The following is a 24086-nucleotide window of genomic DNA, read 5'->3' on the forward strand; positions in this document are numbered from 1 at the left end:
TACGGACAACTTTCCCTCACTTCTGTAACCTCCACATATATTTTCTCTCTTAAACCGCCCCAGTCCACAATTTCCAGCGACAGGTCTGTCGGTCACATGGGGCATGGCGTCAACATGTGTTTGGGAATATAACTTTTAGTCCCGGGTGGGTCAGGGAGTCGGGTCCGCTACTACGGAGACCTTTGGGGGACGTGATGTAATCGTAATGGTGCTGAGGTGGGAGTAAGGATGCTGTTGAGATGCTGACGCAGTTCCCAGGTGAGATGTTGGGGATAAACACGAGGAATCTGCTGCCGGTCTGCGTTTGGGAGACAGGAAACAGCCAAGATGTGATAACACGCCACCTCCGGGTCACCAGCCGGAGGTCACGGTTCACACTTTTACACTATTTCTTGCTGGATATCATTTCTGGTTGTTTTTTTTGACGTAACCAGATCCAGAGCGCGCATCAGACAGGCACCAAGAGATCCCGAATCCCATTATGGGATTTCTGCTATTTATTATGAGGTAATTATGACGCTCCTGGGTGTCGGGGGGTGGGGGTGGGGGGGTGCTGCATAAATGCGCGTAAGTGACGAGCGTTATTCCTGTACTTGCTGGTACGGTCACGGGTCCCTGACATTTTTTGTTCTTTTCCTTCTCCCCGTCCTGCTTTGGCCCTTGGTGGTCAGAGGCTTACATGATGTGATCCCGTCGCCCTGGTATGCCGAGGTGCGCATGCCCACTGAGAGGACGCAGCGGCTCCATGTGTGTTGAGGCGCATTATTTGGCAACAGACGCGGCAGCGGGGAGGGCCGAAAAAAGAGGATATCCCCTGGATTTCTAAAAAGCAACGATTTATCGAGGTTAACTGCAGATTAAACATTCCTTGGTCGGCCATCGGCGAAGAACAGGCAACAAAGCGACCGAGTAAGTTGAGCGGGGGGGAAGCCGAAGTTTTTTAGTGAGTGGATCGAGGGGAGCCTTTTATTCGGAGTCGTCGAGAGGAGCCAGGTTTTCCTCCACCTATCTGTGACGATAAAGAAGCTGATGGGTTGTTGAAAAGTAACACTTCTCCGCAGAGCCAAAGGTTGAGCGCTGGGTGGGAGAAGGGGGGCTCTCTCAACCCAGAAATATTTGTATTTTTCACCTAACGCTTCGTCAACCGTGTCACTTTGTGGCCACGGCTGCCGGACTTGATTATGTGCGGTGGAAATCGTTAAACGAGGTAAGGATTATTACGTCCCTCCGCCAGCGGCTCGTCGGCGGCGAGCTCGGTCCGTGTGGGCCGGTCAATGAAATACAGGAGTTCCGACTCGGTTTTTTTTCTTCCTCGGGAGGGGGACATCCAGGTAAACAGTCCCGGTGAGCTTCACACTGTTTCACTTTTAAGCAAATGTGCTGAAAGTTTTGATCCTATTTTTCCGCGGGGTGGGGGGGGGGATGCTGGTTGCCCCGCATCGGGTGGCAGCAGGTCAACGATTCGGGCTCGGTTCTGGTCCCTGTGGGTCAGGATGTAGTGCTTCTGGTCGACTGGAAGAGTTTCTTGACTGTTACTGGCAGCAGTTTGCGTTCGGGAATCGGGCGGTGTTTGTTTTTTTTAATCGGAGCTAAAGTGGCTCCATTATTTTCTGTTTGTGCGATGTTAGCTAATGTTAGCCCGCTAACTAATAACACCTCCTGTGAGGCGGCGTCAATAATAAAAAAAGCCGGCTTGTTGCACATGTAGTGTGGGCTGGGTTTAGTTTTTAAAGGGCTGAGGATGTTTTGGATGTTGTAAGTGGGTGAATTAACGTTAATGGTGGACGCCGCTGCCCGCTTTTAAGCCCCTTGGCACCAGTGTTGGTTCTGCTATCTGGTAGCTAATCTTCCTACTTCTCTCTGTGACAACCGTAGTCTTCCTCCTCTTAAAGCTGAACACACACGCACACACTCTTGACACACCGCACACACTCCCCTCTTCCTCTCGCTCAGACAGGCACACGCATGCACGCACACACACGCACATGCACACACACGTCTAGCCTCCTCTGCTGTTCGACTTTGCAGCGCTTTAAAGACAACTCTGGCCATCAGAACAGTTTATAATGACGCTGGCTTTATATTTAGACTCACTCAGAAGGATTTAAAGTCTGTTGAATTATTAATAAATAAGTATTAACGCTGCCAGTGCTGCTGTATTGACGCGCAGCAAAACAACAAAAAAAAGCCCTGTGTAGATAAAGTTGGCCATTTTGGTATTAGCCATTAGTAAATGTTTACTACAACAACATTACACATGCATGTCAAGTTAAACAGGCTTTTACATTATTGAATTTCCATATGCATGCAGCCTGCATTTAACACCACACTTGCTGCACTTTAGTGGTGATGTTTAGATATTAAACAGCGATTCACACCCATCGCCTCACTTTTGACTGATCCACCGTCTGCATACTGAGTTTAAATACACCCATCACCTCACTTTTGTTTGCATTGTGTGTGCACTGCTGTCACAATGCATGTCATGGCTGTTTCGGTGGTTTAAACAGCTGAACCCTGATGTTGTGCACGCTTTTTCTTTGTTAGATTCCTCCTCTGCGCTGAAGTCGCCGTATTAAAATGATCCGATAATTTTGCAGACTGGTTTCTGCAGTCGCACACAAGGCTGATCCAGAGTTGTGTAACCGTGTCTTGTTTTGGAAAAGGTCCTCCGTGTGCCACATTCTAAGCCGCTGTGCATGATACAAGGGGTCAGAGGGCAGTCCCGACTTTATCAAACATATTTTAGATAATAGAGGAGCTGGTGTTTTTCCGCTCGTGCTGGTTTTAATGGGATGATTTGCGATTTGTTGTTCTGCGAGATGGATGCAGGATGTTTTTTACAGATTCGGCAGATTTAAAATGTCGTCTGGTCGCTCTGCATTCTGAAAACCTGTTGCAGCCTGGAAGTACGCTCCGCCGGGTCAAAGGTCTTAGCGAGTAAATAGAATGCGCCGCCAGATACCAGTGATTCTTGGGGTTTTCCAGCTAGCACGAGGGCTGCCTGAGTGACCAACATACACAGGTGACTTTCTCTGGGCAGGACCGAACGAGACCAAACGCTGTTGGCGAGATCAGCTTTCTGTATCGATGACGCTCATCAGGAGCCCCAACAGGGCGTTTCATTGACGACTGCTGTAATTATGCCGCAGATGTTATGGTGAGCATTATTTTTAATTACCGGTATGTAGATTGAAAGCTTGTGAGAGAAACAGGTTGTGTACGCCCGCCTGGAGAACAAATACAGCGCTAATAAGGTAATGATCAACAGATATGTACAGTAGATGCAGCTGATTATTGATAAAGCAACACTGATTATTACAGAACACAAAGAATCCTTTGGCACCCTAAAGAGGGGGCTTTTTCTGTGTTCATTCTTTTAAAAGTGACGCTGATAAATAATGGCCTGATTGAAATATATAGAGGCGGTCAAGGACGCGTCGCCATGGCCACCATCATATACAACACAAAGCCATCTTTTGAGTTCTTATCCATGTTATTTGAATATTTATCAGGATTCTGCTGCGCAGCCAGATAATCCCGCGAGCAAAACTTTCAGTATTTCACGTGTGCCCACAGCGCCAAAAATGATTAAAAAAAACAAGACAGTTCTTCGTCTATTTGCCTGTAAGATGCATAAAGTAAACATAGGTTTTCCTTTCTGTTTAAATTGCCTTTGGGGGGGGTTTACACTATTTATATTGGACCACTTTAGTGTGTGTGGGAGGGAGGGAGGGGTGTCTTGGTAGCAATGGTTGTAACGGCCGTAGAGATGTAACATGACGCCTGTCAGCCATTAAAATCCTTCTTTATAAAGACAAGGCCCGGATTTCGGTGAGGTGATGGTGGATTGGGGGGGCTGTTAGGGTGGCGTTCTCCCCCCAGCATCATTTCACAGCTGTATGCATCAGAATTAATGCCATCACAGCCCCCCTCCCGCGCACGCACGCAGCCCTTATACACTGTATAATGGCCGTCACTGTGAAAGGCCTGGCGTCGGCTCTGGCACTTGAAGGGTTAAAACTAGCTTCGGCTTCTCTCTCTCTGAGACACACACACACACACACACACACACACTCGCCAACCGGTTTGAACCAGTTCTCAGGAAAAAAAAAAGTGCTTTGTGTGTCCCAATGAATCCTGGGAAGGGTCATGTCATGTGTGTCTCTGTGATGTCAGTATTAAAAAAAACCAACTTAGTCAGCGTCGGGTTATCAGACGTATGTTCGCGGCGTGGGCCATAACAGATACCCCGAGTCTGGTGGAACATTACCGTTAGAACCGTTCTCCAAACAGGAAGGGGGGGGGGTAGAAGTACGTACAGTGCATGTCGCCAAAAAGAAGCAGACTGTATGGGTCGACCCCCCCCACCCCTTTGTTTTTTTTCTTTTTAAAGAAAGAAACAGCTTCCTGTAGTGTGTCGCAGGGCAGCCCCGAGGGCTCCAGCGGGCTCAGCGTGACTGTAACGTACACAGATAAATATGTAGGGAGGGAGAAGGCGGCTGGGTTCTGCCCCTTTGTGGTCGTCTGGTGGGCCAAGCGCACACCTCGAGCGTTCCGACGGTCTGAGAAAGTTTTGGGCGCAGGTTGGCCTCCCTGAGAACCTGCGTGTACCATAAGATCCTGTTTGTGATCCTTCCTTGCATGTGACAGTTACCTTTAATTTGAGGTTGAAATCCCCTGTGCAATCACATCGCTCCAGTTTTTCAGGAGAAAATCTGTAAATATGCTGTTGTCTAACGCTCTCGGGACAGCTGCCGATCATTGGCTCCTTTAAGACGTCGCCCATCAACCATCCAAGCCAAGTGGCGTCGGTCCGGAGGCCTCAGGGCCAGTCCAGCGTGATTCAAACATGAGGATGACAGTTTTGGTACATAAGGGAGGCTTCTGATTCACAGGGGAGGTTAAGGTTCACACGGCTTTCTTCTGAATTTTAATCATCCTAATTCATCCGGATCGTTTTTTTCCGAAGCGCTTCACCTTTCGGCGTCTTCGTTTAGCTCGCCTCGCTCAACATCTCGGTCACGTGACCTTCCTGATACATCGTGCTTTGTCTGGGGGGCCATTTTAGTCACGCTGTGTCCCCTGCAGCTGATTCAAGGTCAGTTTTGTCTGCTTGAATTCTGAACGGTGGCGTCAGATTCACATTATCAGGTCGCAACATCTGAAAAGTGACATTTAAAGCTGCAGGAATAAAACACGAGCTTTGTGTTTGAAATCATTTGGGACCGTGCATGTAAATCAGCCCCTAAATAACGAGCAGGTCTGAACTTGAGACTAAAATCCGAGGCTTTGCTGATCTTCACCGTGACTTCCTTCATCAGCTTTATCGCATCCACGTGCGTTGCACACAGCTTTGTTCCTCTGTTGTCTGAGGTGTTGCCAAAAATCTTGGCATGTTGCTGCAACCTTGTTGTTTGGGGAAACAGTGATGTGTTGCACCACGGACATCATTGCACGTGCACAAACAACATGGGGATCTTCTCAAAGGCGCCCTGTCACCGCTCCACCTGTATCCTCTTGCTCTTCGGAGAATCTGGCCGATACGTTAACACCTTTGTTGGTGTTTCCCGAATTATGTACAGATGTTTTCAAATTCCTTTTACCAGCGTCTGTAAAACTTGAACTTGGACGTATTTTCTTGTCTGCTCACATGCTGTGGTCACTTCTCTGTCTGCAGGGGATGTCTGAGGAGGCTGTCCGCCAGACGCGCAGCCAGAAGAGGGCACTGGAGAGAGATGCTCTTCCCCAGTTGACGGAACCCTCCAATTCTGACAGTGAAAGCAAAAAGCCCAAATTGGACCCGTCTGAACCTACAACAGAGACTCAAGCTGAGCCCGAAACGCACCCTGCGGTACTGGGGGCCGAGCTGAGCCGGACTAGTGACACACCAAAGCATGAGAAAGATGACGATGATGATATGGAGGAGGACGAGGAGGAGCAGGGCCAGTTGCCTAAACCTTTGGTGTTGCCTTTGGCTGCTCAGCAAGTGACGAATGATAAAACAGGTGAACCCAGCTCAGACAATCGGACTGACTGCGATGACAGAGTCAGCCAGGTAAAGACCGAGCCAGCTGCGGACACGAGGAGTCACCCGCGAGTAGCGGAGACAAAAGCTGCAAGCGTGTTAGCTGGAGGCGAGGTGAAGGCCACCTTCAAAGTGGAAGTTCAAACAGGAGAGCAGCCTGTGGACATGAGCACCTCCAGAAGGTGAGACAGAATCATTTAAAAAGTCCCTTCAAAGCAAAAACCTCACAACAAAAGTTATTTTACCTCTATGAAAGGCTAATCAGATGAGAAAACGCGCATATATACGTTTACGGCGCGCGCAAAGGAAGGCTTTGTACCTCAGAGGTGAACTTTATCTCTTTAAATTAGTCCACCTCCATTTTCCCCCCACTTGCCACCTGAACCCTAAAATCTCCCCTCACACAAAATGAAGCTGTGTGTCACAAACCGGTTCCAGCCGGTTTGTTGCCATGGTTTCCACAGTGAAAGGCACGGCAAGGGGAGGGGGGAAGGGTGGGAGGAAAAGTGAGTGTGTCACGTGACAGTGACTTTGAGGTCATGTGACTTCTTTGGAAGAGTAATGATTAATCCACAGGAAGTGATGATGGCGCTAAGCCCTGAGGAGAGACTAATAGACACACACACTCACACACACACTGAACGTTTTGGAGATGAAAGCCTCTCAATGTCAAAATGTAGATTTTAAGGACTTGTTATGCTTTTTACAAATGTAGAAACTAAGAAATAATAGAGCTGTGTTGCTTAGATTAATGTTTCTCATGGTCTTTAGCTTGTGAGTGTCACTAATCAGAGAATTTAGGTCATCTGCCCTCATATATAGCCTGCGGTTGAATGGCTGCTTGCGCAACACTTTAGCGTATACGTGCATAATCACGCAAGGCGAGTAAATCCTGATCCAAACTGATACCTAAGAATCGCACATGTACCAATAGCCATGTTTTATATGACACAGGATTCTCACGCCTCAAAGGCACAGTGTGTTGAAGCGCGGCTTCTTCTGCATCACCTTTGGGTTATGCTACAATTTTCAACTTTACGGGTGCTTTAACCTGCCCAGATAACCTATCTGTCGAGGAGAAGCAATATCTGCACGTGCCAGATTACCGTGTAGCTGAAACTTTAGGATGAAGAAGCATATTTCATTGTGCACAGACATTACAAGTAGGCAGTTGAGGTCTGTTTACCTTTATTCATGTTGATTTTCAGTAAAACAATATTTAAACAATACTAAGCCTGATTTTCTAGGCTTGTCGGTTACAGTCAGTTATGTTTGATGTGTTGTCACTGACTTTGAACAAAGCGGTGAAACTGAAAAATTTAAGAGCTGTTTTGTGGGTGTTGTGACTGCTTTTCCTTCATTTTGTCACACTTACCATCAAACATCTATATCTTCATCACCATCTTCAATATGCATACACCGATCGTCATCTTCAGACTGTAACCATTAGATACATCCGCCAAGGAGACCGCGACAGCTGGGGGTGTGTTTCTCTTACTGTTGGCAAAATAACCCAAAAGGTTATGAAAGGTTAAAGATTGGCGATGCTTCTTATTCCAGAGAGACTCTGACCTTTGATTTTCCAAAAAATCATAGGTAATAATCAAAGCCCAAGGGGTTTTAATGATAAAGCATCCTTCTTTATTACATAACCTGGAATTACCTCACAATAGTCTCTAATCGGAATCATAGTACGTAACCAGCCGCCTGTATCAGAAATCCTTTCATTAAGGTGAAGGGATTCTAATTAATTGCAGTATCAGTTTTTGGTGTACGTCACATGTGGTGAAAGAAAATGCTTGGTGAAGGTCTGCACTCCAGAGCTGGGTTTCTGGAGCATTTGTTGCTCCCTTAGAGAGAGAGAGAGCCTCTGGAGAAGCATACAGAGCTACAAAAGGGTGTAATGAGCTGCGCTGACTGGCACTCACAAACACAAATACTCAAGGTTGACGAGAAGAGTGATCCTGACATGACAAAGTCCAGAGGATACGATGAAGACGAAGCGAGAGCGGCGCCCAAGTGTTGGACGGATGTGGAGAAATCCAGTGAGGTGTGAGCGGCTGCAGTTGATGGTGTGTCAACGCCGCCGTTCCTACCTCTTCCTCACGCCCCCCCCAAGCTATACAAAACATGTTTGACAATAAATATCTGCTGCTGTGCACTGCGTGTGTGAGAAAAGTCCCACAGCGATCCCCGAGGGAGCATGTGCCAAAGAAGGCTGAAGCGTTGTGTCAAATCTGATGATTCCTGCAGGCAAAATTATGACTATATTGATGAATTTGAATGGAATTTCCCGTGTATAACCAGCAACATCAAACGAGAGAAGCGCCCACCCTCCCCTGAAGATGACGACGTCATCATCTTGTCGGACAACGACTCCCCGAGTCCGCCTATGAACGGCCTGAGTCACTTTAAAGAGCTCGACACAGACCTGCTAATGGTGAGAAAACTCGCCCCGGCGCGTCAACTTTTTGGATTTTTCCCGCAGCCGTGAGAATTTTGTGCGTTCTGATCGGCAGAAGAGCAGCCCTGCAGAGAGGGAGCGCATCATTAAGCAGCTGAAGGAGGAGCTGAGACTTGAGGAAGCCAAACTGGTGCTGCTGAAGAAGCTACGACAGAGCCAGATACAGAGGGATAATCTGCAGAAGGTCAGAGCCGATTGACATAACCTCAGAGCAACGTTGCCATCTCTAACGTCTGTATTTGTTCCCTCCCCAGCCGTCAAGCTTGTCCGGCACCTCTGCTCCTCCTCCTCTAATACGAGGAACAATTACTAGCAATAAAGGCTCTCAGCAGGTTCGTCCTCGCCTGTCCCCCGCGCGCATGCTGCGGTCACGCAGTAGCTTCAAACGGTCTCTGATGGTGATTCGGTCTTTGCAGATTCTGACGGGCCGGAGTTCGGGCACCGTAATCCCCCCGCCGTTGGTGAGAGGAGGGCAGCAGGGGTCATCCAAACATGGCTCCCAGGTCATAATGCCACCTTTGGTCAGAGGTGCACAGGTAAGTCTGAAGGAAACATTAATGGTCTACATTCTTTCATCTGTTTCCTTACTGCCTACAAAACAAAACTAGTGGGAATTAATTACCCTTAAAATTGGACTTATGACCCTCTTTGCACCTCTCTGTGTCTCTCTGTGCTCTTTGCTTTGATGCTTTGGACGTCCCGTCCTTGCCCTCCATTACCTTTGTCCGCAATGTCCCCCTCCCCTGTGCCACCCCTCTCATTGTCCTGGTTAGCCCATCTCTGTGTCTCCACAGCAGATCCAGGCTCTGCGCCAACAGCAGCAGCAGCAGCAGCAGCTGTCTGCCTCTGGAGCTTCAGGACCCCCTCCACTGCTGCTGGGCCCCAGGACCTCAACCCCTGCAGGCCAGGGCCAGAGAGGCATCGTCCAGTCAGGCCTCATTGGAATTGTAAGTAGTGTGTGTAACAGAAATGTGATAAAGTTTCTGAACTTTAGATTTTTTTGGATATGGTGTAAACACCAGTGGGGTGGGCTTGAACGATCATGAGTGCCTCCTCATCTGCAGGGTATAAAGGGTTTGGTGCGGATATTTTGGTGCCAGACACCCCACTGTACCTCCAGAAGGGTTTTTGTTGCGCTCGTCTCTGCCCCTAGTGGTTACATCAGTTTAAGCAGCAGGAAGGGACTCCATCAAGTCAGGAATTCCTGTCTGATCATGTACACGCAATGGCTGCCGGTGCATGTGGCCATTTGGCTTCATCCTCTCACCCAGGTCTGGGTCATTGGGGCAGTTATTGAGATCTCTTAGAGTATCCTGAAGCCAGAAATGTGATGACAAACCTTCTCAAGAAGACTTCCAGGGGGCATCTTGGCCACATTCCCACAACCCCTTGGTCTCTCTTGACTGGGCCAACTGCTTTGATTGGGACGTGACACTTCTGGTCTCAACCAAGTGGCCCCCAGTACAAATAACCCCCTGCATTGTACTCTATTGGAGCATTGTCGGAGCTGAGCTGCTCACTAGCTAGCATGGCCTTGAGCTGACTCTGTGGCACAATTACCCATGGCCAAGTGTTTGTTTTCTGAGAAGTGACAGACATTTTTACATACCACAGTTAGGCTGGTAGAGGTGGATAATAAGCTGGAAATGATCGTTACACGAGTTGTTCTAGCTGGTGAAGCAGGACTGAAAGTTTTTCCTGGTCTGTTCTCTTCCCCTCCCTGTTTTTGAAGGCCTCATCATCCAGTCTGAAGGGCTCCTCCTCTGGAAGCAGCATATCTGTGGTCAACGTGAACGACTCTCCCGCCAGCCGCCAAGCCGCAGCCAAGCTCGCTTTGCGCAAACAGTTGGAAAAGACTCTTCTGGAGATCCCCCCACCCAAGCCTCCTGCCCCAGAGTTCAGCTTCCTGCCCTCTGCGGCCAACAATGAGTTCATCTACCTGGTGGGACTGGAAGAAGTCGTGCAGAACCTTCTAGACACCATTCACAGAGGTGCGTTTCATCCGTTCTAATGGGTTTAGATCAGCTGATTCCAGCATGTGCATTTATTTTTAACCACTTTCTTTGACATTATACAAGCACGTGTATTTTTAACCAGTTCCCTCTGGAATTCTGATCTTCTTCCATTCAGGAAAGACAGGTGTGGCCCTGTCCAAGCCCACAACCCGAGAGCCCTTCATCTGCTCCCAGTGCAACACTGACTTTACCTGCCGCTGGAGGCAGGACAAGGCCAAAGGTGGAGCCGTGCTTTGTGAACAGTGCATGTCATCCAATCAGAAAAAGGCTCTGAAAGCAGAGCACACCAACAGGCTGAAAGGCGCTTTCGTCAAGGCGCTGCAGCAGGAGCAGGAAATCGAGCGGCGCATTTATCAGCAGACGTCCTCGTCGGTCTCCCACGGCGGCTCGTCGTCCTCCTCGTTGAAAGCAGAGCAGCTGGTGTCCCAGCAGCTAAAGCAGGCTCAGGCTCAGGCTCGTGCCTCCTCCCTCCATCACCACCAGTCCAGCCGAGGAACCAACATGGTGCAGCATCACTCCATCAAGCAGGTTAGCATCTTTAGAAGGGAGACGCAAACGTGAGCGTGGTAGCAGGAACTGAAACATTCCTCTCTGTCTCCCCTCAGGGCTCCCAGGGCCAGCTGTCCCACGGCATCTCATCCATGGGGGTGAGGGGCCTCCCCCACACCTTTTCCTCCTCCTCCCAGCTGCAGAGCGCGGTGGCGGCCGCGGCTTTGGTCAGCCGGCCAGGTAAGCATGGCCATGTTTCCCACCACTCTGTGCAGAGTTCAAAGGTGAGCAGCAGTGGATTCAGCGGGAGCAGGAATATCCGAGGAGGTAGTGCCTCATCCACTGCATGGAAGAAGCAGAGCAACAGCAACACAGGTAGACTCACAATGAATAATCCCAGCCCCACTGTGGCAACTGACATCTGCTCTCTTTCAAATTCCTGTCTGGTCCAAAATCAACCCTTCCATGACAACTAAGACACACAAAGCAGGAAATCTTTTTGGACAAGGCAAACCCTCTCAGCTAGTGATGTCAATCTTCGCCTTAGTCCCTCCATTAGCGCTTCATTGTTTTGACCCCGGTTTCCCAAAAATATACAGTCATTATTCTCCTTTGCCTATCTACATGTGTGGCTGTGGGGTGGAGGCTCTGCTCTGAATCATACTTCCCTTTTCCCCCCTTTTATTCAACGTTGATCTGCCTGTTATTCGGAGTAAGACTTATCTTGTCCCGTGTCTCTGCTGCATGCTCGCAGGAGTAACTATGGCCTACGTGAACCCCAGCCTGACAGGCCACAAGACGTCAGCCTCCGTGGACGCTCGTCAGAGGGAGTACCTGCTGGACATGATCCCCTCTCGCTCGTCGCTCTCGCAGACTGCCAACACATGGAAATAATTGAAAACGCGCTCTGCTGAGCATCTTAGTTCTTAATTCTGCAGCTCCAGTTCTAAAGTCAACAGCAACCCCCAGAGGACTTTTAAGCAAATACAATCTCTTAAAAAGTGGAAAAACTGTCCCTTTCTTACCATTGTATGATCATTATTTTAGATTTCTCATTTTCTGTCATTTATTTTAAGAGGTTCGGGTCATTTGTAAGTGTGCAGGATTCTTTTAAATTAGATCGCAGCAGAGACAACGAAAATACTTGAAAGAGTATTTCTTGGGTACTGTGGTTATAAACCTAAAAATGCTTTAACAAAGTGAGTAGTGTTCTGGAATTTGATGCCCTCTCTGTTGTGATGTGGGCCAAACTGACCCAGACTTTTCGCCTGTTTGAATGGTTATATTCATACCCAAGAGTTGACATTGAGTCACACCTTCATTTTCAGCAGAAATAATTATGTTGTAAATTTTTCCAGTACATCCCTCATCCCTGTAGTTTAAGCTTTGAATTTGTTTTGTATTTACCGTAAGTTATTTTCCCTTTTTTTGACTGATGTTAAAAAAAAAATTGTATTGTGATTTCCACAATCAAAGAGTTTTTTTTCTGTTCCGCATGCACCCCTGTTCCTTCTGTTCATTTTGCACCTTGCTGAATAAGCGTGGTGTCATTGCTGAAGTCATCTGTAATTAATATCTCAATTTTGCTTATTTTATATCAATGTCATCATTGATCACATTATTTTGACTTTTCTGCCAACTCTGACTAAATGCACACAACAAGAGCTGAAGATACCACATTGGAGCAATTGGTTTCCCTTATTTTTTCCATCAGAATTCCTGCAATATGTGGCACAGAGTCCTGAATTGGTTCTTGATGGGAAAGTCTCCCGGCTACCAAGACTGTTTTAATCTTGTACCCATCACAATATTGCATCGTTTCTCTGCTCTCCAGTCTTAGTGCATCGTTCATTATGTTCAAATTTGTTTGGTTTACTTTGTTTCCTATCACCTAAAGAAATAAAAAAAATATATATACATTTTACCATCTGTGAACATTTTCTTCACGCACATTATAACTGCTGTTTAACCCAAACCCTCTGCAGCAAAAGTGATAATGAAATAAAAGGAAATTGCTTTAAACTATTAACTTACTATTGAAACAAGAAAAAACTAGTTGGCTAAAGAGACGTCTCAGTTACTAAGAGTTTAAGAGCTTATATAAAGAGGGCCGCAAAATGCACGTGGTGGCGACGTCGCTTCTCAGCTGTGTTTTCACGCACGAGGACGGAAGTTCGTGCTGTGACGTCACCGGCGCGTTGCGAAGCAGGCCGGAGGAAGATGGCGGGGTCCAAGGTGAAGCAGGACATGCCTCCTCCGGGAGGCTATGCTGCTTTCGATTACAAGAGAAATCTACCGAAAAGAGCACTTTCTGGTACTTTCATGACACGCATGCATGTACCGCGCATAAATGAGTAGACGCGCAGATTGTATGTCGCGTATTGTCGCCGAACGGCGGCTAATGCTAACAAATTAGCATAGACATTGAAATTAAGTTGATCTACTAACTTAATGCGTTTTATGGGTTATTGCATAGATGGCCGCTGGGGATTATTAAACGTGCATCTCTTTCATCGTATTAGAATATAAGTGATCAAACGTAAGATTTCAAAAACAGCTTGCCAGTGTTGAAGTTAATAGTATTTTAACTTAACCAATGCTAGCTCTGGCAGTTTCAGTCAAGCTAAACAAAAAACAGGGTTCAGTAAAGCATGAGTGTTATTTTCGATTTAGACAGAAAATGTGAATGTTTATTGTATTCGCTAAATGTCTTTTTCTTAGCACTTCCTGCAATACATCCCTCTGCTGCTGCATCTCTTAAGAACAATAACATCATAGTCCACCTTCTCCAAAATGGACGGTTTTGAGTGATCAATATTTGATCAAGGGCATTTCAAAGTAAAAGCCAAGCAATAGCAGAAGTGGGGGTTGTTGTTCCAACTGCATGATAACCTGGTGGTGCGTGAGTGGATTTGGGCTCATTTTTGGTCAAACTTAGCTTAAACAAAAATACTATCACATCAAATCTTTAGGTTTATACATGGAAAAGCTTGGACTGTTCTACTGTTAACAAAATAAGTTTAAATCATGGTTCCTTCATGTAAAATAAGCCCAGAACCACTAAGCATATTAAGTATAGAGCAGTGTTTAAATAAAGAGCTTTTGGTTTGTTTTGCTGTAGTTATTAAAATGATGTGAACTGTCACTAACCGATCCATTTCATCAACAGGATATAGCCTGTTTGGTATTGGCATCGGCCTCATGGTGTTTGGTTACTGGAGGCTTTTCAAGTGGAACAGAGAGAGAAGGCAAGGCAGTTTTAGGATTTGTCCTTCAGTTGAATGTGTCATCTCTGACAATTAGACTGGGGCTAACAGCAATGTGTTTTGTGTAACGCAGACGCCTACAGATTGAAGAGCTGGAAGCCAGGATAGCTTTATACCCTCTGTTGCAGGCGGAGCAAGACCGAAGGTGATTAAGCACACGATTCCCGTGTTTTTATTAATCCGACGTAAACTAATGGATCGGTCCTCTGCTTCAGAACCTTGCGGCTGCTTCGAGAAAACCTAGAAGAGGAAGCATTTATTATGAAGGACGTTCCAGGATGGAAGGTAACATTTCCAGAGCCAGGGGGCCTCTCTTTGTCCTGGAGTGTCATTTTAAACAGGAAGTTCTCTTATAGATGAAGATATTGATGCGTTTGTCCTCGCAGGTTGGTGAGAGCGTCTTCAACACAGAGCGCTGGGTGACCCCCATGTCAGAGGAGCTGTTCAACCTTCGGCCACGTGAAGAGTTGGTCAGCCAGCGATTTGGCCTCCTAAAGTACCTCTGAGTGCTGCCGAGTTGGCCTCTGTTGCTCTCCTGCGTGTGAACGTCTCAATTCAGCTTGTAAATGTTTAATATTAAAATCTTCCCTTGATCTTGTGTTTCCATGTGTTGAATCTTTGCCAGAGTTTGAAATACTTAGGTAGTGTAACAACTGTGCAAACATTGTGATAAGACTACAAAATGTATTCAAGCACTTATCCACTCTAAGTATTAACTTGGCATTTGTCAAATTATAAAGTAGGTTTAATATTAGTCCATTACAAAAGCAGTATCTTGACCTCAAATGGTCCCAATATGGTAAAATTGCTGTAGAACACTGGTTTCAAACGGTGACCAATCACTACGTAACCTGGCTGTTGTGTTTTCATGCACACCGACATCAGCTAATTGTTTGTCCCTCATTACACAACTGAAGTCCATCACAGCTGATGCATTCAAAGGTGTAAAACACCTACACAAACTCAGGAGACAAGCTCATCTTTCCAACAGCTTTATTAAGCTCTTACATCAAGCACAAAAGAACATCAGATCCGCCAAGCAGAGCCTCTTCTCCGGCAGGCGCTGCCTCCAAAGCGCTCCGTTAGCAGGATCCTGGTAGGGAACATCTGCAGCACGTGTGACCTGGAACACAAGACTGTGAGATTCACGCCTTCACAACTCTAAAGACCCCATTTTCAGAACCTACTCACCTGATGCCCTCATCTGTGGATGTCAGTCGACCCCTTACAGCCGCCTGCTCCGGTCATCGATCCAGTCCAGGCTTAGGTCCGTTTAACCTAGGAGAAAAAATAAAGAAGACACCGATTAAACCCAGCAACCAACAACAGAACACAGCAGCAAATGCATGCAGCCCTACTCATGAATCTGCAACTCACCAGTAATTCAAACTTAAGTGTACAGTTAAGAGATTACAACCATTGCACATTTAGGACAGTTGAGGGGCGTTTAAGGAGCAATTCTGAGGACTACTGCAGTCAGCAGAAGTGGACTGACCCACCAAGTTAAGAGACCAGCGCTGTTTTTGGTGGACTCGAGGTAGAGCTCAATTGTCTTTACGAATTAGGAGTGAAAGGGTCCATGGCATGTTGTAACTCGCATTTGAAGCAGAAAACTTAAGCATGGCTAACTTGAAGGTATTCATGGAAACAATGAGAACTGAGTCTGAAGGATGTGAGCAAAGCAAAAGGAGATTTTTACCTCACGTGCATTGGCCTATTTTCTCCACATATGACCTAGGCATGAGAGCAGCTTTCATCTCTGAGGAGCACTTGTTGGTAGGCGCAACACTTCACTCTCCAAGGACTTGTAGCTTTTTGAAGTGGCTGACCTCTTGAATGTACGTAATGAAGCATTAACATGACCAGACACCAAGTGACGCTTTCCCCGCATGTTAATGCGGCAGTGATTGGGGGGGAGGGAGGGGGGTTCAGTATACAACACCCAGGTTTCACCAGTACCCAAAGGCTCCCCGCTAAAGCATTTTTGGACAGTTGAGACTCCTGAAACACCCAACTGGGCCCAGGCAGCTAGACTGAGACAAACCCAATTACTAGTTAACCAACACCCGCCTAATGGAGCAAAGCGACCGCCAATTTGTTGCCCTACAGAAATTCCTCTTAAGCGTGACTGTCGCAGCATTAATCCTCCCCACATTGGATAGTTTTGAAAGGCAAGAACCAAGATCTTTTTCCACAGTTCATTTAATAGGCTCCATGAAGCCAAACTGACAGAGAAAAAATATTGATCATACAAAGAACATAAAGTACAAAATCGTTCCCGGCTGAAATTTTACTCTGGGGAAACCAAGTTACATTTTCCGATCATTAAACAAGATTAGTCCATGTTACAGCACACTTAAAATGCAGGTGTTGAGCAGAAGATACCTTAGGCAGACTTCATGAACAGCCGGCCACTCCGGAGGCGCAGTTCACCAGTCTGAAAGGAATTCACTCTTTTGGGAAATTGAACATATAGGAGCCTCGGCTAAACTAACTGCTGTAGTAAAAATGGAATTCAGCACGGCAATTCTTTCCTCAGTTTAAAACCTGGCAAGACCTGGTTCTGTCAGAGACCAACTGGGAAAATAAAGCCCCATCTGATATTTCACATAGAAAAAAGAAATAAGGAATCAAAAACAAGAAACATGTAACGTGCTGGACAAGTCTTCAATGGTGATAGCCTTTGAATGAAAAGCCGCAAGGAGCCAATGTTTGATCCCTATATAAGAAAGGGACTAAGAACCGGATCGTGGCTTTAGTTTCAGGAATACAATGCCCAATTCCAGGGAGTCATTCTCGAATAACAATTTGAAACATTAGGAATGGCTACAATTTTTTTTTTAAGATGCCTACAACAAAACTACAAAACTAAGGTCAGCAATAACACGTGGACTTTTCTTGAGGAGCAAATCTTTGAAATACCGCCAGCCAAGTGATGATCTTGATTCAGGGAGATGCTTACTCGTGTGTAGCTGAGGATAAGAAGTGGGCACACAGGTAAAGACACTGAAAGTTCACTGGAGTTTTAACAACATCCCCCTCCCCCCATCAAACAGTATTAAACCCCACCCCTCCTCCTCCCTTGTCCTTTCGTATAAGGGCTCCATCTGAGAAAAGGTAGCAGTCAACGTTCGCACGTCGGTGTGGCTAGCCTCTGGTCAGAGCAAGGCTGGAGGGCTAGCTAAATCTGGCAGCCGCTTAGAGGTATCAACTTAGGCTCAGGTACAAAACTGAGGGGCTGACTTCAAACATGGCTTTATATGTTGAGGCTGGAAGAAGGTTTTAAGGAACTGAACTGGATCCTTTGAGGAGAATGTTTCGGGTTGGGGACCACAGCGTCCACACATGGCTAGTTTGATGCCATTTGAAGACATAACAGCCCCAACATAGGTTTATTCACGTCACAAATGCGTATCATTGATGCTTACCATAGCCATCATATCCATCACGGTAGGACCCGGAGCGTTCGTATCCACCCTGCATCCTAGGAGGGGGAAAAAAGAGAAAATGTTAACATCACTGCTAATAAAAGACACTTGAGGATCTTAAATCAATGAAAGCGCCTACCTGTTGTCTCTGTAGCCACCAGAGTAGCCTCCACTTCTGTAGCCACCGCTGCCTCCAAAGCCCCGGTCATTGTTGCCATAGCTTCTTTCACCATAACTCCTGTCGCCATAGCTTCTGTCTCCACCATAGCTGCCTATTTAATTTAAAAAAAAAAAAAAAATTAGTACCATATAGGCATAGGCAAGATAAAAAAGTAAAATCAAGTGTGTATTTGATGATGTGCATATTTTTAGAAATATTTAGAGGTATGACTGTTTAAAGTCATACCTCTGGAATAACCTCTTCCAGATCTCCCCCGGGATCTGCTGCTTGACTGGAAGCCTCCCCTGGGACGAAGACCCTTGCCAGCTTCATCCACACGAATCGCCCGGCCGTCCAAAGACTACGAGTCAAACCCATTTGAAATTAATCGAAATGCGGTTACCAAAATGGGCGATCTGGAGGGTAGAAGCGCTCGCTTACCTTTCCGTTCATCGCCGTCATGGCGTCCTTCGCGTCTTCGACACTTTCATATTTCACAAAGCCAAACCCGCGAGATCTCCCGGTCTCTTTGTCTCGGATCACGTCCACTAAAAAGGCCGAAAAAAACCACAATCGACTTGATATTTTACCCCCAAACGGAGCTGCTATTTATCGGGAATGTTAACGGGGTAGCGCGCCTGCGATGGTAAAATGTTTTAAACCTACCCTTTTCGATGGTTCCGTACTTGCCGAAGGCCTCAGCCAGAGACTCCTCGTTGGTCTCGAAGCTCAGACCTCCAATGAACAATTTACCCTCGTCCGACATCCTCGCTTTTCCTACAAACCGAGAGAAAAGCGAATATTATATATTTGTGTATATTTTTGGAGAGAAGTTGTAGCGCTAGCTAAATTAGCCCCCGGGCCCTCGTGCGTTATTCAATCTGCGCATGCAGTTCAAAGTAGGTCACTGGTGCAGTCTCCGCAGGTAATTATAGGCTTTAGCACGTAAAATATATAAAGACCCTTTATTCAAAAGCCCTCAAGGTCCAATTGTGACTAAATATGGCAAGTAACATGTACATACGCACATTCACGTCGAGGGCGCAGGCTATGCTAGGCCGCATGGCCGTGTGCTAGGTGTCGGTTTGGAGCTAACGGGCCGCATTTTTTATCAGCGCCATTTTGTAGCATTTAAGCCCACGGTGCTCATTTTTGTTTTCCAGGCCGATTTCAATACAAGGCGAGCACACACGCGTCGTCGGGTATTACGAGCAAATCTCGGCATAGATAGGCTACAAACAAATTAGATAAATTTAACGGATGCTCCCTGCAGACCGTGCCAGGCAGACGTACACGCAAATATCAAAAAGCACGTTTTGCACGCGTCGCAGTGCTTAATTGACACACAATAAAATATATCGACATAGCAAATACAGACGGGGATTAACGTAACATAAATACGGAGAATACAAGTAAATATATACTGAAATGCATTGTCCTAAAATAAACCAAGAAAAGAGCAAATTACCTTTTAGTGATAGAGTACTGAGGCGACGACGCGGAGGTCCAGAATCAATGAGAGAGAGACCGCGCGCTCCACTTTTCACTGCTAAGCCTGATGACGTATTCGTCCGCTGCCTTTGTTCGTGATTTAAAACCACAGCGCCATTTGCGATGCAGCGGCCCGTCGAGGTAATTACACCCCTGACGGAACTTAATAAGCGGCCGGAATTATTGTCTAATTTTGAGAGGATTCTTTTTATGCGGGACTATTTAACAAACGTGTTTATCAAAGCCTTTCTTTTTCTTTATTCGACCACTGAACCGTGGACTAACGGACCACGGGGACGGGGGGGGGAGGGGGGTTGTTGGCGAGAGAAGAAGAAGAACAAGAAGAAGAAGAAGAAGGGGGTGGGGGTGGGAAGAAGAAAAGATCATTTATCATTTGTTGCAACTTTGTGTTTTTAAAAATAATGAAATTAATTTGAAAGCTATTTCGTGGATTCCCAGTGTCTGTATACATAAATACATCTATTATTAGCATGCATGTTTATTTTCTAACATTGTAAATTATTTAGCTGATGAGATAATACAGTCAAAGAGAAAAGCTACCTCGTGCTCTCCTGTTTTTGCAAGGGAAACCTCTCAAATAACCCTATTCCTGAGCTGAATAAAACTAAATAATAAGTTAATGAATGAGACACATAAATACACACTCTCTTATCAACAGATATATCAGCCCAAAAGAGCCTCATTAAAAACCTTCAGGCAGATTTCTGAGTTTTCTTTATTTTCAGTGATTTGTTTTTACCTGTTTTACATTGTGAAATTGTAAAATAGTGTGCCTTCTGCACAGAAATATTGACATTCTGCACAGAAATATTGACACATCATGCTAAGGCAATGGAATGCAAACATACCGTACATTCTTTATCATTTGTACAAAACAGTGATTAAAATAAAAGGAAACTGAAAGTTGTGTGATAGGCTACATGGGTAGGCTACATGGGTAGGCTACATGGGTAGGCTACATGGGAACTACGATGTTGCATAAAGTCGCAACAGTGAGAGCCACACAACTCAGTTTTTTCCCTCTCTGCAATGCAGTATGCACTCTGCTGCTCTTTCTCTTATTTCACAAGTTGATCAGATGTCATAGTAATTTCCTTTGAGGGGCCATCACAGTGAGTAAATCCGTTGTCCAGCAGGCTAGGGACGATGGTGAGGTTGCCGGTACGGGCGAGGGATTGAGATTTGGGCTTTCCTGCGACTCAGCCTTTGCTTGCGCCTCTGATGCATCATAACCTGCAGCTGCTTTAGCTTATAATGCAGTGTTTGATCCCTCTGAGTGGTTGAACGTAACAGACACTCACCTACAAAGATATGAAAATGCTAAAAAGGATCAAAATTTAAACATAGAATAGTGTTTAGTATACATTCAGTAAATATAAAGCTCACCTGAAGTATTTCTGTGTTGGTCAGTCCTCTGCTTATCTGTCACTGCTTCCTTTTTTGCTTGGCTTGGTTCTTCTTCTGTGTTTAAGATGGGAGATTGGAGACCCGACGGTGCAGGTGCAGGGCCCTGGCCGTGGTAGGGGGCTTTGAGAAGGTTGTTAAGGATCTGCAGAATGATTGCGATGCCATGCTGATGTTGGCTGATGCTGCTCTGACAAGAAGGAGCCAGAGTGCCTGATAGCAGAACAAGAAGTGAGGGTGAATAACCTGTACAAACATAAGCACCAAAGTTCCAACATATTCACTTTTGTAACTGTTTTCAGCTACTCAAATGTGATGATCGTCAGCAACACTCACCAGAAAATGTCCCGGAATAGAAACCTGGAGAGTGGCTCACAAAACTGTCTATGGCGGCTCCTGGCTGTGTGATCATCTCCGGCGATGAAGAAGTCTACAACAGGCAGCGAGAAGAACGAGAATAATGCAGAGATGTTGGTGGAGATACACTTTAATAAGGGACTACACAAGACTAACCTTTTTGCTAGCTGTGGCAGGCACCGGGCTCGCAGCTGGGCCGGAGCCTGATTGGTGTGAACATCTGCTATGTGGACAAACCGGAGTTACAGCACGACCCGGAGAGGGGTGCGAGGGGCAGAAGGGATCATTGCAGGACACAGTATGGGTAGTGTTCTCTGAAACGGAGGTGCAGCCCTTTAAGTTAAACTGGGGTCTTGGTCTTTGAGGGCTGAACTGCGACAAGGACGGTCCCTGTGCTGAGGTGAAGGTTTGAGAGGTGGGCGGCGTGTTGGATCTGCCGGCGTTGGCGTCGACCGCCCTTGGGTCCTGTTTCCACTGCAGATCTGTGACGTCCTGAGCCGACAGCTGGAGCTCCACATACATCATGTGGGTGCCAACTTCAAGGTTGATATATATTGGGGAGCGCCCAGACAGGAAGTCTCTGACCTACACCAGGAACAAAACACTTAGTTCTGATGCAGGCTGCCACCATAGTAACTGAGACTGTGGCTGAATACAACAAACATCACCTTATCTCCCTTTACAAATGAAGCATGAAGCTGCACTGGTGTGTGTGTGTGTACTTTATTATTATCTATAGGATTAGAGCTTTTGTGAAGCATATGATGCACTCATGTTGGAATTCACAGTGTAACCGTACACATAATTTATAGCAATCACTTAGAATTAGACATCAGACTAAACAGCTACCTGGACTTCTGTTAAACTTTCCAAAATATCCTTGAAACTTCTTTCAGCTCTCTGAGTTGGACTCTGGGACAGTAAAAACAAAGAGAAGAAATCATTCTTTCCATTCAGTCACTGATTTCACCACATTTCTTGTTTCGGTTTTAGTAAATTACTTACAGCCAATCCAGCTTCAATGACAGGTATGAGGGTGAGTTTGCTGCCATCTGTTACACCCAGGTCCAACAGGCTTCCCGCAGTCAGCTGTCTGTCACGGACCCGTTTGTGGTCAACGACTGAGTAACTCATTAATGTGCGTGGTTTGGTGGAGGACGCAAACTCACCGGTGTTTGTGCACAAGAACAATTCTGTCCGTGTGCAGTCTCAGTCTTCTGGAGATATGTGTCCTCAGTCCCTCCACAGTCTCCCCTCGGGAAATGGTGAGTTCCACCGGGGTGCCGGTCGTTGAGGCGATGGCCAAACGCATGGTGGGCAGACCAGTGGAGACCTCAGCCCCGCAGTGTGCAGAGCGACCTGGGGGGAAGCTACAGACCCCCTGCTGCTGCTCCATTCTACCGATAAAGCCCGATTCCGGTCGCTACAGCTCCTCTCGCTGGCTGTGTCAGCCGCTGCAATACTCAGCCGGTGCGTAAAAACACCTCAACCCTTTCAGTAAACGCCCCGCCCACCGGGACACAAAGCCAATCAGTGACCGCCTTAAGAGCAGGCAGCGTGTTCTGACCAATCAGAGCGCCCGCTTCCACACCTGGCTTCAGCCTGGCGGGAGTCATTTACCATTCATAAATGATGCAATCTGCACAGAGGTTTGATATTTATTCCAGGGTGTCGTCATATGAGACTGTCCAGGCGCATAGACAAACAATGAATCACATTATTTATCATGTTTAAACAGGTCATGTTTTCTCCTGTTTCTGGACGAAGTACGCTGATTATGTACTCAATTAATGATGCTTTGTTAATAGAAATAAAGTATATGTGTACATGCATATAGATATATATATATATATTCGTATATAGATATATATTCGTATTATTTTCCATGTGAAAATGGATTTTCTGAATGATAAAGATATGATTTCATCCTGAAACCCTTTCACACATGCCCACCTCTCCGAATGCTGGGAAATAACCTCACAGACGCCGTTTTGGACGGCTCTTTGTATCCTGCGGGTCCTTTCACTTCAGCTGCTTAGCATTCCAGTCCAGTATCAGGTCCGCCACAGGATGTCAGGATGCACCTGTCACAATCGCAGGGTGAGGAGGAGCAGCCTGGAGTAAAGTGACGTAGGAAGCCTGGGCGGTCACAGAAATGTAGCTAATATGCCTCTGTTAATGGCGGCTAAAAATAGCTGCACCCCTCCACACACACACTTTATCCAGCGTGCGTCATATCGCCTACCTCTTTTCCTTGATCCGCCCCCGCCCTCACTAACGCTCAGACACATTTTTCTCGCCGTGTTTCAACCTGTGCGTCAAAATAAAACGATTCCTCTGTGGTCTAATGAAACGAATCATTGTTTAATCAGTCATTATGTCATCAGTATTCTGGGCACACTTTGTGTAGACACATTAACATTTTTGCTGAACCACTGCAATTTAAAAAGGAATTAATAAGCTTTTCTTGTTTATAGTGACCTTTGCAATTATTGGATGCACTTGGTTTCTCAGTGGAATTTTGTCCTCCCCGTCTCCTTGGACCATCCTTCACATCCTCCTTCTCAGGTCTCTACAACATCTCACACACATGAGCGAGAAGGGAGAGATGGCTGCTTTTCATTCCTCAGACCTCGCCGAGAACAATTCCACAGGATGTCCTGCTCTCCAGAGCAAGCGCAGACGCAGTGCTGACGTCACCCATCCTGGAACCCACACACACACACACACACGCACACACACATTCCGTGTTCATTCTCTCCTCGTTTATATCACCCCTACTCGGCCTCTCTGGCACCATTTCCCAGATGTTCTATTATGTTCTACCGAGAGTTCCTGAAATTCTAGAGGTGGAATTCAAAGAATTCACGGTGCTTTGACTGCATGTTTGTTGCACTGAGAAATACAAAAGAATAAAATAAAGAGGCCTTTCTGCCTTCAAAACAACAGCCAGATCCTCGATA

General features: G+C 46.3%; 4 protein-coding genes across 13 annotated transcripts; 2 read left to right on the forward strand and 2 right to left on the reverse strand.

Moving 5' to 3' along the window:
* Positions 1–656: 656 nt before the first annotated feature.
* On the forward strand, positions 657–12920 carry LOC130538476 (transcriptional repressor p66 alpha-like). Of its 7 annotated transcripts, XM_057056109.1 has the most exons (12): positions 743–909; positions 3044–3160; positions 5681–6210; positions 8336–8468; positions 8548–8676; positions 8747–8824; positions 8909–9028; positions 9266–9439; positions 10225–10483; positions 10623–11035; positions 11113–11371; positions 11751–12920. In XM_057056109.1, exons 2-12 carry the CDS (start codon positions 3158–3160, stop codon positions 11888–11890), a joined length of 2238 nt encoding a protein of 745 aa, XP_056912089.1. In that variant the 5' UTR covers positions 743–909; positions 3044–3157; the 3' UTR covers positions 11891–12920. The 7 variants fall into 7 exon arrangements, with proteins under 7 accessions (XP_056912090.1, XP_056912089.1, XP_056912091.1 ...); XM_057056110.1 differs by lacking the exon at positions 3044–3160 and having other exon boundaries at positions 657–909; XM_057056111.1 differs by lacking the exons at positions 743–909; positions 3044–3160 and adding an exon at positions 916–1207.
* Positions 12921–13150: 230 nt separating this feature from the next.
* Positions 13151–14855, forward strand: ndufa13 (NADH:ubiquinone oxidoreductase subunit A13). Its single transcript, XM_057056114.1, has 5 exons — positions 13151–13310; positions 14166–14244; positions 14336–14407; positions 14478–14547; positions 14649–14855. Exons 1-5 carry the CDS (start codon positions 13217–13219, stop codon positions 14766–14768), a joined length of 435 nt encoding a protein of 144 aa, XP_056912094.1. The 5' UTR covers positions 13151–13216; the 3' UTR covers positions 14769–14855.
* A 385-nt stretch (positions 14856–15240) lies between these two features.
* cirbpa (cold inducible RNA binding protein a) lies at positions 15241–19470 on the reverse strand. Of its 2 annotated transcripts, XR_008953889.1 has the most exons (8): positions 19319–19470; positions 18517–18627; positions 18292–18398; positions 18109–18211; positions 17830–17962; positions 17691–17746; positions 15454–15540; positions 15241–15385 (listed from the first exon to the last, which is right to left on the reverse strand). XR_008953889.1 is itself a non-coding variant. In XM_057056113.1 (7 exons), the coding sequence occupies exons 2-7, from the start codon at positions 18614–18616 to the stop codon at positions 17221–17223; spliced, it is 513 nt and encodes a 170-aa protein (XP_056912093.1). In that variant the 5' UTR covers positions 18617–18627; positions 19319–19469; the 3' UTR covers positions 16447–17220. The 2 variants fall into 2 exon arrangements, 1 of the variants encoding a protein (XP_056912093.1); XM_057056113.1 differs by lacking the exons at positions 15241–15385; positions 15454–15540 and adding an exon at positions 16447–17234 and having other exon boundaries at positions 19319–19469.
* Positions 19471–20059: 589 nt separating this feature from the next.
* Positions 20060–22927, reverse strand: LOC130538357 (midnolin-A-like). Of its 3 annotated transcripts, none has more exons than XM_057055811.1 (7): positions 22293–22912; positions 22129–22216; positions 21973–22035; positions 21280–21708; positions 21103–21196; positions 20749–21012; positions 20060–20663 (listed from the first exon to the last, which is right to left on the reverse strand). In XM_057055811.1, exons 1-7 carry the CDS (start codon positions 22517–22519, stop codon positions 20500–20502), a joined length of 1329 nt encoding a protein of 442 aa, XP_056911791.1. In that variant the 5' UTR covers positions 22520–22912; the 3' UTR covers positions 20060–20499. The 3 variants fall into 3 exon arrangements, with proteins under 3 accessions (XP_056911791.1, XP_056911793.1, XP_056911794.1); XM_057055813.1 differs by having other exon boundaries at positions 20749–20979; positions 22293–22717; XM_057055814.1 differs by having other exon boundaries at positions 20544–20682; positions 22293–22927.
* Positions 22928–24086: the final 1159 nt, after the last annotated feature.

Source organism: Takifugu flavidus, chromosome 15 (genome assembly GCF_003711565.1).
Source record: "Takifugu flavidus isolate HTHZ2018 chromosome 15, ASM371156v2, whole genome shotgun sequence".
NCBI lineage: Eukaryota > Metazoa > Chordata > Actinopteri > Tetraodontiformes > Tetraodontidae > Takifugu > Takifugu flavidus.

What these genes read in the sequence shown, in the direction of transcription:
- LOC130538476 (XM_057056106.1), top strand. Translation starts at nt 1,275, where the DNA reads ATGAAATACAGGAGTTCCGACTCGGTTTTTTTTCTTCCTCGGGAGGGG. An exon ending in CTTTGGTCAGAGGTGCACAG is followed by an intron (nt 9,029 to 9,265) that starts GTAAGTCTGAAG and finishes TGTCCTGGTTAG; the next exon opens with CCCATCTCTGTGTCTCCACA. An exon ending in AGCATCACTCCATCAAGCAG is followed by an intron (nt 11,036 to 11,112) that starts GTTAGCATCTTT and finishes GTCTCCCCTCAG; the next exon opens with GGCTCCCAGGGCCAGCTGTC.
- ndufa13 (XM_057056114.1), top strand. Translation starts at nt 13,217, where the DNA reads ATGGCGGGGTCCAAGGTGAAGCAGGACATGCCTCCTCCGGGAGGCTAT. An exon ending in AAGTGGAACAGAGAGAGAAG is followed by an intron (nt 14,245 to 14,335) that starts GCAAGGCAGTTT and finishes TGTGTAACGCAG; the next exon opens with ACGCCTACAGATTGAAGAGC. An exon ending in CAGGCGGAGCAAGACCGAAG is followed by an intron (nt 14,408 to 14,477) that starts GTGATTAAGCAC and finishes CCTCTGCTTCAG; the next exon opens with AACCTTGCGGCTGCTTCGAG.
- cirbpa (XM_057056113.1), bottom strand. Translation starts at nt 18,616, where the DNA reads ATGTCGGACGAGGGTAAATTGTTCATTGGAGGTCTGAGCTTCGAGACC. An exon ending in GTACGGAACCATCGAAAAGG is followed by an intron (nt 18,399 to 18,516) that starts GTAGGTTTAAAA and finishes CGGCCTTTTTAG; the next exon opens with TGGACGTGATCCGAGACAAA. An exon ending in TGACGGCGATGAACGGAAAG is followed by an intron (nt 18,212 to 18,291) that starts GTAAGCGAGCGC and finishes TTTGACTCGTAG; the next exon opens with TCTTTGGACGGCCGGGCGAT.
- LOC130538357 (XM_057055811.1), bottom strand. Translation starts at nt 22,519, where the DNA reads ATGGAGCAGCAGCAGGGGGTCTGTAGCTTCCCCCCAGGTCGCTCTGCA. An exon ending in CTATTCCGGGACATTTTCTG is followed by an intron (nt 21,013 to 21,102) that starts GTGAGTGTTGCT and finishes ATGTTTGTACAG; the next exon opens with GTTATTCACCCTCACTTCTT. An exon ending in CCAACACAGAAATACTTCAG is followed by an intron (nt 20,664 to 20,748) that starts GTGAGCTTTATA and finishes ATATCTTTGTAG; the next exon opens with GTGAGTGTCTGTTACGTTCA.